At 39.7% G+C, this 16749-nt stretch overlaps 1 protein-coding gene across 2 annotated transcripts in view; it reads left to right on the top strand.

Annotated features, from left to right (window-relative positions):
- Positions 1–16749, top strand: part of Sh3gl2 (SH3 domain containing GRB2 like 2, endophilin A1) — a 210004-nt gene that overhangs the window by 185254 nt on the left and 8001 nt on the right. For both annotated transcript variants that reach the window (XM_045142173.1, XM_045142174.1), the window contains exons 4-6: positions 10351–10494; positions 13253–13386; positions 14739–14897. In XM_045142173.1, the coding sequence (XP_044998108.1) occupies positions 10351–10494; positions 13253–13386; positions 14739–14897 (437 nt within the window). The remainder of the gene's footprint in view (positions 1–10350; positions 10495–13252; positions 13387–14738; positions 14898–16749) is intronic.

Raw genomic sequence — 16749 nt, forward strand, 5'->3', positions numbered from 1 at the left:
AAGGACACATCTTGAATAAAGAAGTTTATTCAAGAAAATAATATATATTTATTCACTAATCTCTTGTCTTTTTGCTAATGGGACTAAAGATCTTCATCAGCAAAGTATCCTTCCCAAGGATTAAGTCATTCAGTTTGTACTCATTTCTGTAGTACTACAAGGCGTCTTTCTTTCAAAGTTAACTTTTAGTGATTATGTCAGAGTAGAGTAAACACAGATTGAATAATTTTTATAAAATTTGAAGCTTCAGAGATCCATGTGAAGTGAAAATTATTCAATACATGATTATTTAAAATTGGAGGGGTTCAGATAGTTCATAAATTAATTTGATATAGTACTTTAAATTATATACAAAAGACTCTCTGGTGAGTTTAATAGGATCTCTAAAATTAATGTCCATCTATAATGTGAGCTTAGCCTTCCCTTCCATAACAAAACACCAGGGACTAGATGACTCAAGCAGCAGAACTTAATGTTCTCACAGTTCTTGAAGATAAGAAGTTGAGTTGAAGGTGTTGGTTAATTTGGTTTCTGATGAAAGCTCTCTTTCTGGCTACCTTCTTGTCATGATTTCACACATTTGCACTTGCACATGTGTGAGGAGAGTAAGAGAACAAAGGAGATTTTTCTGTCTCTTCCTCTTCATAAGGCTACCAGTTCTGTTGTATTAGGACACTTTAACAGTCAGCCTCATCTCGCTGGGATGAACTTCCAAACCAGGTCCAGGTATGGAGGAAGAGATTTATTGAAGCTTATAGATAGAGGGGAAGTTCCATAATGGCAGAAGAAGCTGGCCCACTTTCACAGGTCTATGTAGAGAGAGAAAAGCCAACACCAACACACACAGAAGCATATGCTAGGAACCTCAGGCAAAGCTCCTCCACATTGCTACATTTTCTTTTGACTGGAATTCCCCTAACATACCATAGGGCTAGACTTTGGGTCCACCCACAATGACACCTCTTCCAGCAGGCAACTGGAGATTTAAATTACAAGCTTTAATAAAACTCCTGAATGGTTTGGGGGACATCCATTCAAACTACGACAGACACTGGACTCATGACTTCATTTAGCTTTAATTGCCTCCAAAAATCCATTTTCAAATATAGTCAATTTGGGAATTAGAGCTTCAACATGTGAATTTATTTTTTATTATTTGTGAGAGAGATAGAAAAGAAACAGAGAGTGAGATTGTGCATGCCGGGTCCTCTAGCCACTGCAAACGAATTCCAGACACATACGCAACCTTGTGCATCTGGTTTATGTGGGTCCTGGAGAATTGAACTGAGGTCCTCTGACTTTTCAGACAAATGCCTTAACTATGAAGCCATCTTCCCCGCCCCCAACATGCAAATTTTGAGGGCACACAGTTTAGTACATAGCAACCTTCTTACCATTTTTTATTCCATTACCTAAAAACTCTATGCCTCTGTTCTGTGTTAGGCTCTTGACTTAATTATTAGTATTATATAACAACCATCTATCTATCTATCTATCTATCTATCTATCTATCTATCTATCTATCTATCTATCTGTCATCTATCTATCTATCTAGCAAGCAATCATCTATCTATCTATCTATCTAGCAAGCAATCATCTATCTATCTATCTATCTATCTATCTATCTATCTATCTATCTGATCTTAAACTCACCAATTCTATGAACCTTATTTTTCTTGTCCCTAGTAATCTTAATGCATTTCTATGTTGACTTAATCTATGTCACAAGAAATTGATCACAGCTTCCTTTTTATTGTTTCTGTATAAGTGCCAATAAGCAATGCGCCTGAAACCCTAGAAACATCTCTACTAATTCTCTGGTTAGTCCAACAAGATAGCTTTGCCTTCCCTTATTCTTGGATGAGGAAATGTCAAGTCAAGAATACCTAAATGTCAAGTGGTGATAAGGGAAATGAAGGGAAACAAGGAATATGGGAACTAGAATGTGACCAACTGTCACTGGCAAGCATGCATTTCTATTCCCTATTTTGAAATGCTCATTTTGGTACATATGTGTTATACATACACATTATTGGTAGATGTATAGATAGGAATGGAATTACAGGGTCACAAGGCATTCTTCTTTTCAGATTTAGTAAATGTTGCCAAGTGTCCAGAATGTTCTCATCTGCCCTCCCACCAGCAGGCCTGATAGTTCTGCTTGTGCTCTGCTTCTGAATGCCCGGAATGTCTGCTTCATGCTCTTTGTCTGTGTTTTATAGATACTTAGACTGGATCTTCTTACTTGGCCTTTACAGCTCATTCCTCCAGAAAGCCCAGCTCAAGTGCTGTTTGCTTCATTAGCCCTTCCAGCCTCACTGTGCTGGGTGGAATTGTTGCCTTCTTTCTGCCTCACTAGTGAGTGAGGGGTGGCATAGATGACCAGCTCGTGGAGAGCAAAGTTTGGACTTACTTCCCACAGTCCCCTCATATAGCAAGCAGATGCTTAATAAGTGCATGTTTTGTTCATGGTAATAGCAAAAATCTTTCAAAAATATTTTTGATAGGGGCTGGAGAGGTGGCTCAGTGGCTAAGTGCTTGCCTGTGAAGCCTAAGGACCTGTGTTCGAGGCTTAATTCCCCAGGACCCATGTTAGCCAGGTGCACAAGGTGGCACATGCATCTGGAGTTTGTTTGCAGTGGCTGGAGGCCCTAGCATGCACATTCTTTCTCCCTCTCTCTCTCTCTGCTCCTTTCTCTCTCTGTCTGTTTGTTGCTCTCAAACAAATAAATATTTTTGATAAACAGTCCATCAGTACTCCTTCAGAATTTTTCTATATAGAAAAAATCATAATTGTTTTCAGTAAGATCTCCTTATTGATTGAGTTATGATTGAATTGTGAGATAGAGTCTCACTTTGTAGCTCAGGGCAGTCTGGAACTATGTAACTAGGCTGGCGTCCAACTTGCAACAGTCCTACCTAGGCCTCTTAAGTGCTGGGATTGCAGGCGTGAGCAAACACAGCAAACTTGGTAGAAATTAACTTGACCTTTTGATATCACTGGCTAAGACTCACAGCTTTGGAACTCTTTCTTTTGGAGGAAATGAGGATCTCTTTCATGGCTCATAGATCATGTGAGCAGTTTCTGTCATGACACAGACTTTTATGGCATGGCTTAAAGATGAAACACTTCCATAGAGCCACTTCCTGTGCAAAGTGTAGAATAAGCAAGAGGTGATTCCACACTTGCACAAAGGAGCCCTGAGACATGTTAAGGTGGCTGATGTGTGTGAAAACAGGTCAGACTGTTGATTGTGAGGCCACTCCTACCCAGCCTGCTGTCAGGCCATAGCACTAGTTGGGTTAGAGTCTAGTAGTGGCTTCTAGCTCTATTTCATAGTGCAAGGTGCTTTTGAGCAAGAAAGCCTTTTCTAAGCATTAGAAAAATACAGTATACACAGGAACTTGTAAAACTTAAGTGAAATGGTTCAGCACACCATGGGGAAGAAATGCAAAGGCAACCTGGACCCTATGGGAACCCTGAAACTGTCTCACTTTTCTAAGCAAGAGATAGCCTTCCAAGCCTCAAAGCACTCAAGTGTCATCTCCCAAATTTTGCAAACCTTTCTTGGGATGAGTTCTCACCTGGTGCATGGAAAATATGAGGAAGGGACACCGAGAAATGTATTTCCAGCACAGCCAAGGTAGTTTATAGAGCATTCCAGCACGTGTGCATGTGTGTATGCATGAGAAAAAGCCTGGGAAGGGAAGAAAGGAGAGTCCTTTCTATCATGTCCTGGTTAATGTTTTGGCTGTTCATCATTAAATATTGCTGACAGTCTGATGAATGAAATCATTTTTGAAAAAATGCATCTAGCAAGACTTGCAGTCTGGCTTTTCACCTAATGTCTGCTTGTCTTTCAGTCTAATATTCACCTTAACTTTGCTGCTTCCTTTTTGTTTATTTATATTGAGAAATAAAAAATTTTTTAAAAACTTAAGTCTTAGTAGAAATACTAGATACTGTACTTTGCAGCTGGTTGCTGTCTGACAGAGAGGTAGCCTTTGGGGGGAAGAGAAGGGCTCACTAGTGATGAGGTCAAGTCAAAGAACAGCTCAGGCAGAGTGAATGGAGCTATGTTCCTCTCAGAAGAAGACAGCTCAGCGGGGATGCTGCAGACTATGCTTTGTACTGGAGTTAATGAATATTGTGACTTGCCTGCCCTCATTGTTTTCTTAAGAGAAAACATAGATCTTGAGATCATAAAGAAACTGCCCCATTTACCTGGGGACAAAGCAGTAGGAGCCCTCTGGGGACTTAGCTATTCTTTCATGGTCATTCTTTCCCTTCCTCCTCTTCTGGTTGACCTACTAAGTTTCCTTCCAAAAATACCTGGAACAGGCTCATTACAACATTCCTCTTGATGGCCCCTTCTGATCCCATTCCACCTGCCAGTATATATTCCCTCTTCCTGGTCAATTGTCTCAGTGCCAGTGAATTCATATTTTAGTTGCACCTTTTGTCAGAAAGGTCTCTAATGTTAGAGCAGTGGCTAAATTGTCAAGACTCTATTATTTAGTCATTCCAGCATGATGACTTCTTTCAAATATGCTCTTTCCCTATGAGGAAGAAATGGAACTTATTTTAAATTTAATTAAATATGTGTGTTAATATGTGAATATATGCTTGAGGATAGTTTTACATATGTGTGTATGGATGAAGCAATATGAATATATATGTATGAATAGCTTTACAAATTATTTTCCAAAAATCCAGCTGTTCCCCAGAATTGAAATCTCTTCCCTATTTTTATTTCCCAAAGGCAACACTTTCAAGACACTGGACTGATTCTTTGGATTTACTTCCAATCATTAAGTAGCATTTTTGCATTGAACCTGCTTCATTTTCTATTTTTTAGATGTCTTCTTTTTGATTCCCAATTTGGAAAATGGAGATGTTTTGCTTTATTACTGTCTTCTCATTATTTGGCATATTTCTCTAGTTTTCCCTGTGTGTTAGCAAAATAAATTGACATTTTATATTTAAGCATTTTGCCTTTGTACAAAGTGGAGATATGTAGACAAAAATTCTCTTTTCTTTCTTATATATCTTTTTATTTTTCTTAGAGTCAATCTTTGTCTTATTTTTCATGTCATGAATGTTTTGAGTACCTTGCACTCATTCTTCCCCACACCTTCTCCCGCACATATGAATCTCCTCTCAGTGCATTGACCCATGCTAGATCACATGTCATCTTTGGGCTACCTTTTGTTGTACTATTAATTAGCTTCTTCCTTAGTTTGAGTTTGAGTCAGGGATTTTCACAGTACATGGGTTTGGGAGGTGATTTCAGCAAACCCTGTGAGGGACAAGGGAAGAAAAGGAAAAAAGTTATAAGCAAGGTACAGAGGTGGAAAGCTGCCACTGGATTCTCCTGGGGAGCAATGCATTTACATGCCTTCAAAGGCAGTACTTGGAAGGCTGAGGTAGGAGGATTGCCCTGACTTAGAGGCCAACCTCGGGCTATAAAGTTCCAGGTCAACCTGGAAAAAAGAAAAAGAAAGAAAAACAAGAGTTTCAAAGGGGAAAGTGGGGGGGGGGGGTTTACCATGGGATATTTTTTATAATCATGGAAAATGTTAATAAAAATTGAGGGGAAAAACAAAAAGAGTTATCCTGTGGAGTAGTGTAGTAAGTAAGCACATGCCTCTACTGGGGATTACGGTCCCACAGTGCCATCTCCATTTGCTGTCCTGTAAGGGATTCCCTTTGCTCATGTCCTTACAGTGAACCCCTATTTTCTAGATTTCATACTTTTCTTGATTTACAGTTTCCTTGTAGTAGAATGTCTTTCTATTACTATGGGCGGGGAACAAAAAAGAAATGGTGAGACCTTAATTGTTTATGTTTGGAAATGTCACTGTTACATCTTTATGTTTCATTGATAATTTGAAAATGCACTTATAAATTATTTTCTCTAAGGAATTTGGAGTCATTGTGTCTGTTTTTTCTAATAAGTTTCTCTTCTCTCTTGGTTAGAATCTTTTCTATGTACAGTCTATCTTTCCTTCACTGAATGGTTTTAGGAACTTCTCTTTGTTTTCAGGGGCCTGAAATTTCATGCTGGTGGCCTTTGGCATGAACTCTTTCATCCACTGGGCTGGGCAGTTAGTGATCTTTTCTTGTTTGTTTTGGAGACACGTATTCATTTGTTCTGGGAAGTTTTTTTGGAATTAAAAACCAGTTTTCGCTGGGCGTGGTGGCGCACGCCTTTAATCCCAGCACTTGGGAGGCACAGGTAGGAGGTTCACTGTAAGTTCGAGGCCACCCTGAGACTACGTAGTGAGTTCCAGGTCAGCCTGGGCTAGAGTGAGCCCCTACCTGGAAAAAACAACAACAACAACAAAATATCAAAAAACAACAACAAAAAACAGTTTTCTCCTTTCATATTTCAATTTTTGTCTGGAACTTTAATTATTTAGCTGCTATATAACTTGACTACAAATAATTTTATGCTTTCTTTCCTGTTTTTCATCTTTATTTCATATGTCTCTTTTTGTTTTTCTACTTCTTGAGTTATTGAGCTCTATATATAGTTTTATTTCTTTTTAAATTTTATGTTTTATTTAAATTCAATCATGTTTTAACTCAAGTCATATTTTAATTTCTAGGAGTTCTTTTTCTCCATATTTTGTGGATTAAACAGCTAATGCAGCTGAACATATTAAAAATATTTATCATTTCTGAATTTGGTTTCCTGTAATTACTGATTTTGCTGTCATTTCTTGTCTGTTCTCATGTTTAAACAGAATCTTTATTCAGAATCTAGTGATAGTAACTGTCCTTGTGACAGAAAAGCTGTGTGAAAATTAATAATGCTGTTAACTGCAAAGGCTTTCTTTTAGGGAAGTCAGCCTGGGGTTTTGGCATTGGGTGCTTCCAGCTGTGAGTGTCTCTACCTCCATAGCTGTTCTCCTCTCAAGATTCCCCAGAGAAGAATCTTTCATTCCTTTGCCCAGGTGGTACAAACCCAGTTTCCAGGCTTTGTCAACAAATGGAGAATATGGGATAGTATTTTACTCAGCTTTGCATGACTATACTGAAGTAGTGGGTGCAGGCCACTTGTGAAGTAGAGAGGGATTTATTTAGTTCACAGGTTTGGAGTCTCGGAGTCCAGGATCAGGTAGATAGGATTAGAGTAGCATCTGGTGAGGACAGAGGAAACCGCCACATCATGGTAGGGTATGGAGTATGTGTTGGAGCAAATGCTTATATCAAACCAGGCAAGTGGGGTGGGAGAGGGTGGGGGCCTAGTGACTAAGGTCTTCAATCCACATGGAGGAATGCTTCTAGTGACCTAAGGACTTCCCTGTAGTCCCCACCTCCCAAGAATGCCACACTGAGGACCAAGCCCTTTTCATACAGACTATTATGGGGGCACTGGCAACATTCAATCAATACCAGCTGGTGAGTCTCAGATACACATACTGATTATCATGGAATCTTACCCTCAGCAAGTCATGCCATTTATCTTTATTTTTGAGCAAGAGAGATGGTGGGGGGAAGGGAGACAGAATTGTTGGAACAGGGCTTCAGTCTCTGCAATCAAACTCCAGATGTTTGTGCAGCCTAGTGGGCATGTGCAACCTTGTGCTTTCATCTCCTCTGTGCATATGGCTTAGGTAGGATCTGGACAGTCAAACATGGGTCCTTAGGCTTTGCAGACAAATAATGTAACTGCTAATCCATCTCTCCAGCCTTTTAAAAAAAAATTATTTGTAAGCAGAGAGTGACCGAGAGAAGACAGACAGGGTGGGGAGAGGAGAATTAGTGTGCCAGGGCCTTTAACCACTGCAAACTAACTCCAGTTGCATGCACCACTTTGTGCGCCTGCCTTTACTTGGGTACTGGGGAATCGAACCCAGGTCATTAGGCTGTGTAGGCAAGTCCCTTAACCCCTGAGCAGTTTTTCCTGCCTTTTATCTTTCATCCAAAGAAACAAGTCTCTTGTTTCTGTTCTCTGTTGTGCTATAAAAAGCTCTGTCATAGGAGCCAGAGAATGCAAGTTGTCTGTTTCACAAGCTGTTGCCATGTCCTGTCTTTCTGGGATGCTAACTTTATTGCTACTACCTTCAACAGATGTGTTGACTGCACACATAGCTTTACAATGTCCCTCACAGAGATAAGTGTACCACATCCTGCTTCTGTAGACTTGGTGGAGATTGCTAGAAGTAGTAAAGCAAATGAACTGGGATAGAGATGTTGGGAAAGTAAAGATGGGAGTGTTGCATGGATTGTAACTGTTCATGAGAAAAAAAAAAGTGAAGCTGTGGCTAGAGGCAATAATTTGAAGGATAGGAGTCTGGTCCTGTTAGGGAAGAAATAGTTTTGGTTTCTGAAATAACATGCAATTTCATGCAGCAACTCAGGCTAAGATTACATCATAAGAACTTGAATGTCTTATATTTGTACTCCTTAATGGATTTAGAAAACCATTTTGAAACAATTATGTTAAAATTTATAGAAGGTAATTCAGAAATTTTATATCTTTTCAAAGACATGTTTTAATAAAGCTAATGTCTCCAAATATTTGTTAACGATCTTTTAAAGAAATGAAGTAAAAGAATATGGCTTTTGTTCCTCTTGCTAAAGATAGAGATGTACCAAAATATTCTAAAGAAAGTAGTAAATGATTAAAAGCTCTTCACAATTTAATAACATTCAAGGTAAGGGATTTGAAAATCAGTGGCAATATATTAAACTGTTTAAAATTACCTATAAAAGACAGATCTTAATATAACCAAGTCATTACCATACATAACTACTGTTCATCAAAAGAGTGTATCTTCAGAACATAAAATGGTATAAACAGGATTTGAGACTGTTAGCTACCAGGCCTGATTTTATTGCTGTATTTCTTTGGTCTCCATTTATCTTCTGTTCATTCTATACTTCTGTACTGGTATTTGCCTGTTTCTCTTTCATTTGTCCTGTCCCTGCTACTTCCCTACATTCCTCTAACCTTTCATGCAGAGTAGTCATTACTGACTTCTCATATAGACTGCAGCTGTCTAACAGCTCAGCACTCTGAGCATTGTGAGCCAGTCTTTCCTCCATCTCATATCTCACTGACTACTGAAAAGGCTGTCCAGCTCTAATGAGAGTTCCCACCCATAAGTGATTAGAATCCATTTTTAATTTTTAAAATTCAGCATCTGTCATCTACTCCTTATAAAAAAGTAAGTTGAAAAAAATTAAATTTTATACTTTTTTGTGATAATCACCAACTTTGCCTGTAATGTTAGTACAGATAACTGAAGCCCACTCTATGACTTGAGTTCAAATGATGCTTCTCTCTGCAGATCCTCCACTGCATTGGGACACCCTATAGGCCCTATTTCTGTGACTACCTATAGCCTCCCATCATGGCACTTAGTATATAGACTTGACTCTGATTGCTCATAATAGACTTTATCTTCAGTTCATTATAAACTGTGAATCAGGGTCTCATTGTCTTGCTCGTTTTAATCTATGACTGGATCGGGGAATCTTCCCGTGATAACTCTCCCTATCTCTAGTCAATGCCTTAGTGGCCCAAAATTTAAATAAAAACCTGCTTGAGCTACATGTTTAAGGCCAACTTCCAGCCCATACTAGTTCCCATACTAGAACTGCCTTTATTTTAGCTGTGATTCTCCAAAGGGTTTCCATGCAGTGAGGATCCTGGACAGAAGCCTAGGTTAATGCGTACTCTCAACTCTGTTGTGTGATGTCTGAGACACAAAACTATTCTCGGTTGTGGTTGTGTTTAAGAGAAGTAATGAAGTATTTAGTGAACATGCTAATTTTCGTTCTTACTTGAGAAATAATTTGAAGAATAGTTTTATTTTATACTTAGTGTAAGTGAAGCAAAGCACAGGGCCCTCACTGCAAGAGCTTATGACAGAGTCCTTATTTCAATCCATAGACTCCTATAGTTAAGATACAAAAGTGGACTCAAGCTTAGTGGTCATTGTATAATGCAGGTAGATCTGAAATACTGGCTGTGGGGTCCCCAGCCCTATAAAGTCACCGCTGAGACTCCTGTGATGAATAGGTGGAAAACGGTAAGTGGGGACTATATCTGAGACCCCAGTGCTGCCTCACCAAGATCTCACTTTTGCCTTTGTTATATAATTTCTCTGGAGTTTTAAGGGACACTTTAGAGTGGTGTGTGTGTGTGTGTGTGTGTGTGTGTGTGTGTGTGTGTGTGTGTATGTATGTATATGTATTCTGGTATCCATATAGTTTATAACTAGACCTTGGAGCCCAGAAATTGAAGGTATATATTTGAGAGCTGAGGAGTGTGTGGGTACTGTGAAGCCTGGCTCTTGAGCTTGCTTCTAAAACCTTGTTCTCTCTGCTTCCAGCTTCCAGAGCCAAGCTCAGCATGATCAACACCATGTCAAAAATCCGTGGGCAGGAGAAGGGTCCAGGCTATCCTCAGGCAGAAGCCCTGCTGGCAGAGGCCATGCTCAAGTTCGGCAGGGAGCTGGGCGATGATTGCAACTTTGGTAAAGATCACTTTTTCACATTAATTCCTGTGGTCCTCCATGGGGGTTGTAGTGCTGGTAAGAAACTCTGTAGAAGTAAGCCAAGCTATTTTATATTTTGATTCTTAGGTTTAGTTCTGATGGTCACATGCCAAAATTTGTTTTTGAAATGGTTTGTAGTTGAAGAGATTTTCCTGGAGATTTTTTTTGTTTGTTTGTATTTGTTTCGATTTTCCTGATGGGACCGCAGTGTTGACAAAAGCCTTGGCTAGTGTGCAGATGCCTTAGCACTTTACAGAGTGTATCTGGAAGGAGCTGGGTATTAGGACACAATGAGCTGTCATAATCAGTATGATTTGGCACCTTGTCACCTGGCCTTTCTCTTCCATCTCTGCTCCTGTATATATGGTCCCTAATTCCACTTTCCTAGGCAAGACACGGTTTATTCCTACTCCCCTCTCCTCCCACTTTCAGGACAATAAGCACTTTCTGTCTTAACCCACTAGTGATAAGGGATCTTCCTAGATCTGTGCTCTTGTTTTGGTATCTGCCTCTGAGTAGTGGTTTGCATGCAAATATCCCCATAGCCATATGGGTTTTTAATTTTTTTTTCATTTTTTTAAATTAATTAGCTTTGTACTCAGTGAATACAGTCAAGTTGTTACCATTGTTAGCCTCCTCCATGTCCTAACCCCTTTCCCGGCCCCTCCTTGTTGAGGTATATGGGTCATACATTGTGGAGTTAGCCCACAGTTATGGGTAGGAGACATGTTTCTGCATATTATGACCCAACGTGTGGCTCTGACATTCTTTCTACCCCCTCTTCTATAAAATTTCCCTGAGCCATGTTGGGTTCATTTTGAATCTGCTTCACTGATGAGGTGTTAGGAGCCTCTGTGTCTCTGGATATCTGATTTGGTAGGAGTTGATTGTTCTCTGTGTCAATCTCCTTCGCCATTGTGATGGTACAAGGTTCACCAAGAAAACAGCACCCTTGCTTGTTTCGCCAATTATTCTTAGTTTCAGCTGGGGCCCTTTTGAGGTATGATGGGCTGGTTCTCTCCATAGGATCTATGTTTATATGAAAAAGAGAAGCAGATTCTCCAACAGAGAGTAAAGTTAGCCCCAGATAAATGGGATAACCCTTATTTTTTTAGAGAGAATTTAACAGGTGTAGGCCCTCTTGTAGCCCAGTATTGGTGGTAGTTTGATAATGGAGAGTGGGCTCATGTTTGGATATGGTTCTGACTTGTTTCCCAGCTCCAGCTATGGGACCTGTTCCACTGAGCAGATCAGTTAGCCAAATTAAGAGCATTTTCCCACCCTGGCTGTGTGCCATTATTGCACTTCTTTGAGCATTGCAACAGGTTATATGCTATTAGGTAGATTAGACCATGAGTTGCTTGGACAGATATTGGTCATTTTCTCCCAGTCACTCATGTAGCACCTTCTGGCACTACATGTGCTATCTGGGGACTGACTCTTCCAGCTTCCAGCCATGTCACTCCATGTTAAATGTCAACCACATGTGGTGTGTTACTACTAACCTTTGGTGGATCATCCAGTACTCTGATGGAAATATGTCATTCTTTTGGGAAATCTTGTAGGTCTCTCTGATAAAAGGCTCATTGTGTATGATAGCCACATGCTGGTACTGGGAGTTACAGGTTAGTGTCCATGAAGCAAAAGAAGAAAAAGATAAGTAATACAAAAGAGTTAGAGAAAAGAGAAAGGGAGGGAGGGAGAAAGGGAGAGGAGCTGTAGAAGATTAAGGTCAGTTTTCATTGTATCCTCTCCAGGGCCTTGTGACTCAGGTGTTCCCTCTAAGGACTTGGTGACGGTTCAACCATTTGGTCTGCCTTTTAGGATATAGAATTTTATGGTACCATTGCCATTTGGGTCTAGATTTGTGTTCCCCACCCCCTCTCTTGCCCTCCCCTTCCTCTCCACCCACCCTATTGTGTAGTCCTCCAGATGCTTGCTGGGTGTGTAAGGCATCTTGGGGGGATTCAGGTTAGGTGCTGTAGATGAGTGAGGCTATGCAGCGATTATCTTTCTGTGATTGGTTAAGTTCATTGAGAATGATCTGTTCTAGGTTCAACCATTTTTCTTTAACTGAGAGCAGCTTTTAGTAAACAGAAGGAAAATATTCTTAATACTATACTCTGAAATATATTTTCCCTTTTATCTAAGCATATTTGATTAAGCTTCTTACTTAGTCCTCAGCTGGTGGGGCATTTGAGTCTTGCTAGAGGCAGTGTGTTTCTAGGGGCAGACCTTGGGGTTGAGGAGTCCAGCCACAAGGTGTGCTGAGTCAGATTAAGCTTTGACTGTTCTCTTTCTGTGCTGGATGTATAAAGAAGTGAGCCAGCTTCTTCCACCATGATGAAGCTTCCCCTAGAAACTGTGAACCTGAAATAAACTCTTCCCTCCAAAAGCTGCTTCTACTTGGATGCTTGTCCCAGAAACAAGAAGCTATCTGCAACATTTTGCTAAAAGTGTCTCATATTAAGGGGTACTACTGGTACTTACTACAGAGGGCACAGGACATCCAGAAATAATAGTGTAGTGTTACACTGTAGATAATGAGGGTTACTCTGTTATGAGAGGGCATCGAGTCTGGGAGAATGAACCATGGTAAGTGGAAAAGACACTGTTCTCTTGAAAACATTCTATGATCCCTCTTTGCCTCTGCTGTTGTCATCTGTGAAGACCATAGTATTACAAAACCATGTTTCCCTTTTTCTTCACAGTGTAAGATCTTTCTTTTTCCTCGTAGGTCCAGCCCTTGGTGATGTAGGAGAGGCCATGAGGGAGCTTTCAGAGGTGAAGGACTCTTTGGACATGGAAGTGAAGCAGAACTTCATTGACCCCCTTCAGAATCTTCATGACAAAGATCTGAGGGAAATTCAGGTATGTGCTTTGTCTTCTTTTATAGATACATATTTCTGTTTCCTTTAGACAACAGTATTTAGGTTAGCATTTATGTTGACAGCACTGGGCACATGGATTTCAAGAGTCTCACAAGACAAATCAAGTGATAGTAGGAATACAAATGCAGTGTCCTTCTACCCCCGTCACAACTTAAAATACATAATTTAATTAGTTACAATGATGGGCTGCTCTGACCCCCTAAGGACTAGTTTTACTACTTGTTAGCTTAAATTGTTTTTGTATCACTCTCAAACATGTTTTAATAGTTTCATGATGGTTGTTGGGATTAAGGAACATGAAGAGCAGTTGAGCTATTCCTATTAAATTCAACTGACTTTGCTTTTTATTGGCTATATGTTCAAATTCCTCAAAAGAACATTTCTTCCAAAAAGCATATATTTAGACAGAGCATAGGTTAGGGGCAGAGTATACAGTGGGAGGGAAGATCTGGAATATCCACCCTCCTTTCTTTCTCAGTTCTTCACCACTTCTGTCTCATTTCTTTTCTTCCCACCTCATAAACATCCAGAAACAAGGAAAAATTGATTGTTTTCTCCTGCCTGTTAGTCATAGAACACTGTGTTGCTATTGTGGAGGAAAAAAAAAACACAACTCTATTATTTTAATCTATGAAGAGCAACTTCCTTGCCTGATCAGTCCCTACAGGTGTTGGGCAGAGGCTAGGCACTATGGGGAGAGATTGAAGCTCAATAGGGGAAATCCATTCCAAGGTTCCTTCCTGTTGGAATTTGGGAGTGAATTCTGCCACCTGTCCAAGGAGAGTCTTAGACCAAACCAGAAGTACTCAGAGCTGCTTCAGTCAGCTGGAGAGGGTGTTAAGATGCAGATTTCCAGGCCAGTGCTGGATATACTGATCCAGGTGGTCATAATTAGCATCTTTGGTGATTCTGGGAGACTGCATGATTCTAAACAGATGCCTGTCGCTTCTTTTTCCTCTGCCTTATTTTTACATGAGGAAGTGGACTTGTGGGCCGTGTGTGTGTGTGTTCAATGTGTGAGGGTTATGTACACACTTTCCCTTCTTAATATTGGGAAGGAAAGGCTTAATCCATATCTTTATCCTGGCTAGAAAATAACGAACACTAGTATTTCCCACAAATTCTTTCTCTTTCCAAATGACTTTCAAAGATGTCCTCTGTATTTAACCATCAGAAGCATTTGTCTCCTTGATGTATATTTCTGCATTTCTGTTGTGACATTTTATTTTCACACATAGCCTATCTTATTTTGGAGGCTAATAGGAATAGCAGAGAAATGAGCCGCAGACCTTGTCCATGAGTCTTTTCAAAGCACATTCTTTTACTTTGCAGCACCATCTAAAGAAGTTGGAAGGTCGACGCCTGGACTTTGATTATAAGAAGAAACGACAAGGCAAGATTCCAGATGAGGAACTCCGTCAAGCTCTAGAGAAATTTGATGAATCTAAAGAAATCGCTGAGTCAAGCATGTTTAACCTCTTGGAGATGGATGTAAGCTACTCTCATGTGGTTCTCCATTTAATTTAATCATTGAGGGCTGTAGGGATGGCTTAGAGGCTAAGGTGCTTGCTTGCAAAGCCAAAGGACCCAGGTTCAATTCCCCAGGACCCACATAAGCCAGATGCACAAAGTGGTGCATGTGTCTTGAGTTCATTTTCAGTGGCTGAAGGCTCTGATGTGCCCATTTTCTCTATGTCCCTCTTTCTCTCTGTCTCTCAAGTTAAATAAATAAATAAAAATTTTTAATTTAATCATCGAGGCACAAGACTCATGTTTTAAAGTCACTTGAAATATTACTATTGATGAGAATGCATAAGTAGCTAACTATTTTGTGATAAAAAAATTTTTAAATGTTAACTTTTTTTCTGCATTTTTTAGTATGATTGAACTAGATTTTTGTTTAAGGATTAGCAGTGTGAAGATAAAGAATGCTTGTGATAACCTGTATATAAATCCATTATAAAGATACTCTGTAGACATATAAAACATATTAACTTGAAATTATAAAAAGAATGACAACTGAAGTACATTCATAATTTGGTATCTAACATGTGTGGAAATCAGGTTGACATTCTCCCTGAAAAAGTAGTTGTACTGATTGATAAGTTCAACATAGATACTAACTCTAGACATAGTTGATATAGTTTAAAAGCTGCATTCACATCTCCAGAGTAAAATAAATTACACAAAATTACTAAATGTCCTTCAATATTGTATTCTATTGAGTTCTTTTCATTTCAAAGACATGTGGATAACCATCCCTTCTTTATTCCACTCATGTAATGATACCCACTAAGTCAGCTTTCTTGTCCTTATTTGTTTCTTTGTTCATCTCCACCTCCTACCCCAACAGTTGCCTGTTTTTCTCTGCCTTGGTGTTTATAGGGGCTTTGTGTACTTGTTATCTGCATTAGTTGTGGATCTCCAGAGGGGGGAAATAAAACAATGAAGGGCTGAAGGGATTGCTTAGCTGTTAAGGTTTTTGCCTACAAAGCCAAAGGACCAAAGTTCGATTCTCCAGGACCCTCGTTAGCCAGATGCACAAGGGAGCGCACACATCTGGAGTTCGTTTGTAATGGCTGGAGGCCCTGACATGCCCATTCTCTCCCTATCTCTCTGTCAAATAAATAAATAAAAATAAAATACTAAAAAAACAGATTACAGCCATAGATATATATGATATAGGCAGAGACAAATCATATATATACATACATCTATACACATGCACATACATGCATGCATATATATATATATATATATATATATATATATATATATACATATATATATATATGTATGTGTATGTGTGTGTATGTGTATGTACATGTACATCCAAAGTCTCGCATATGTACCTTACTGAAAGCTAGAGAACCAAGGATGCTGCTAACATGACTCAGCCCAGGTCCAAAGGCTTAAGCATGAGTGGGGTAGATGGTTTAACTCTCCCTCTAAGACCAGGTGTCTGAGAACACAGAAGAAGTGGGAACCACAGGTACACACCCTAGAGTTCATACCTCTAGGATGGAGAACAAGCAGCTTTTAAGTTCAAGGGCAAGAGAAGCTGAACTTCAGCCTCAGAAAAAAAGAGCGAGGGAGAGAGAGGTTTCCTTTCCTCTGCATTTCTGTTTTATTTGGACCTTCAGTGTATCGGATGCTTCACTGGCTAACAACAGAGTTTCCTCACTCAGTGCACTGATTAGAATATAGATCTCTGAGGCAGCAGCTCCGTGGACATGCTCATGAATAATGCTTTGCTAGATGCTTGGGTATCCCTCAGTCTACTTATGTTGACACCTAAAATTAACCATTGCATTGCTTTGTTGGCTGACTCCTGATTGCCAGT

The sequence above is a fragment of the Jaculus jaculus genome, chromosome 1 (assembly GCF_020740685.1).
Source record: "Jaculus jaculus isolate mJacJac1 chromosome 1, mJacJac1.mat.Y.cur, whole genome shotgun sequence".
Taxonomy (NCBI): domain Eukaryota; kingdom Metazoa; phylum Chordata; class Mammalia; order Rodentia; family Dipodidae; genus Jaculus; species Jaculus jaculus.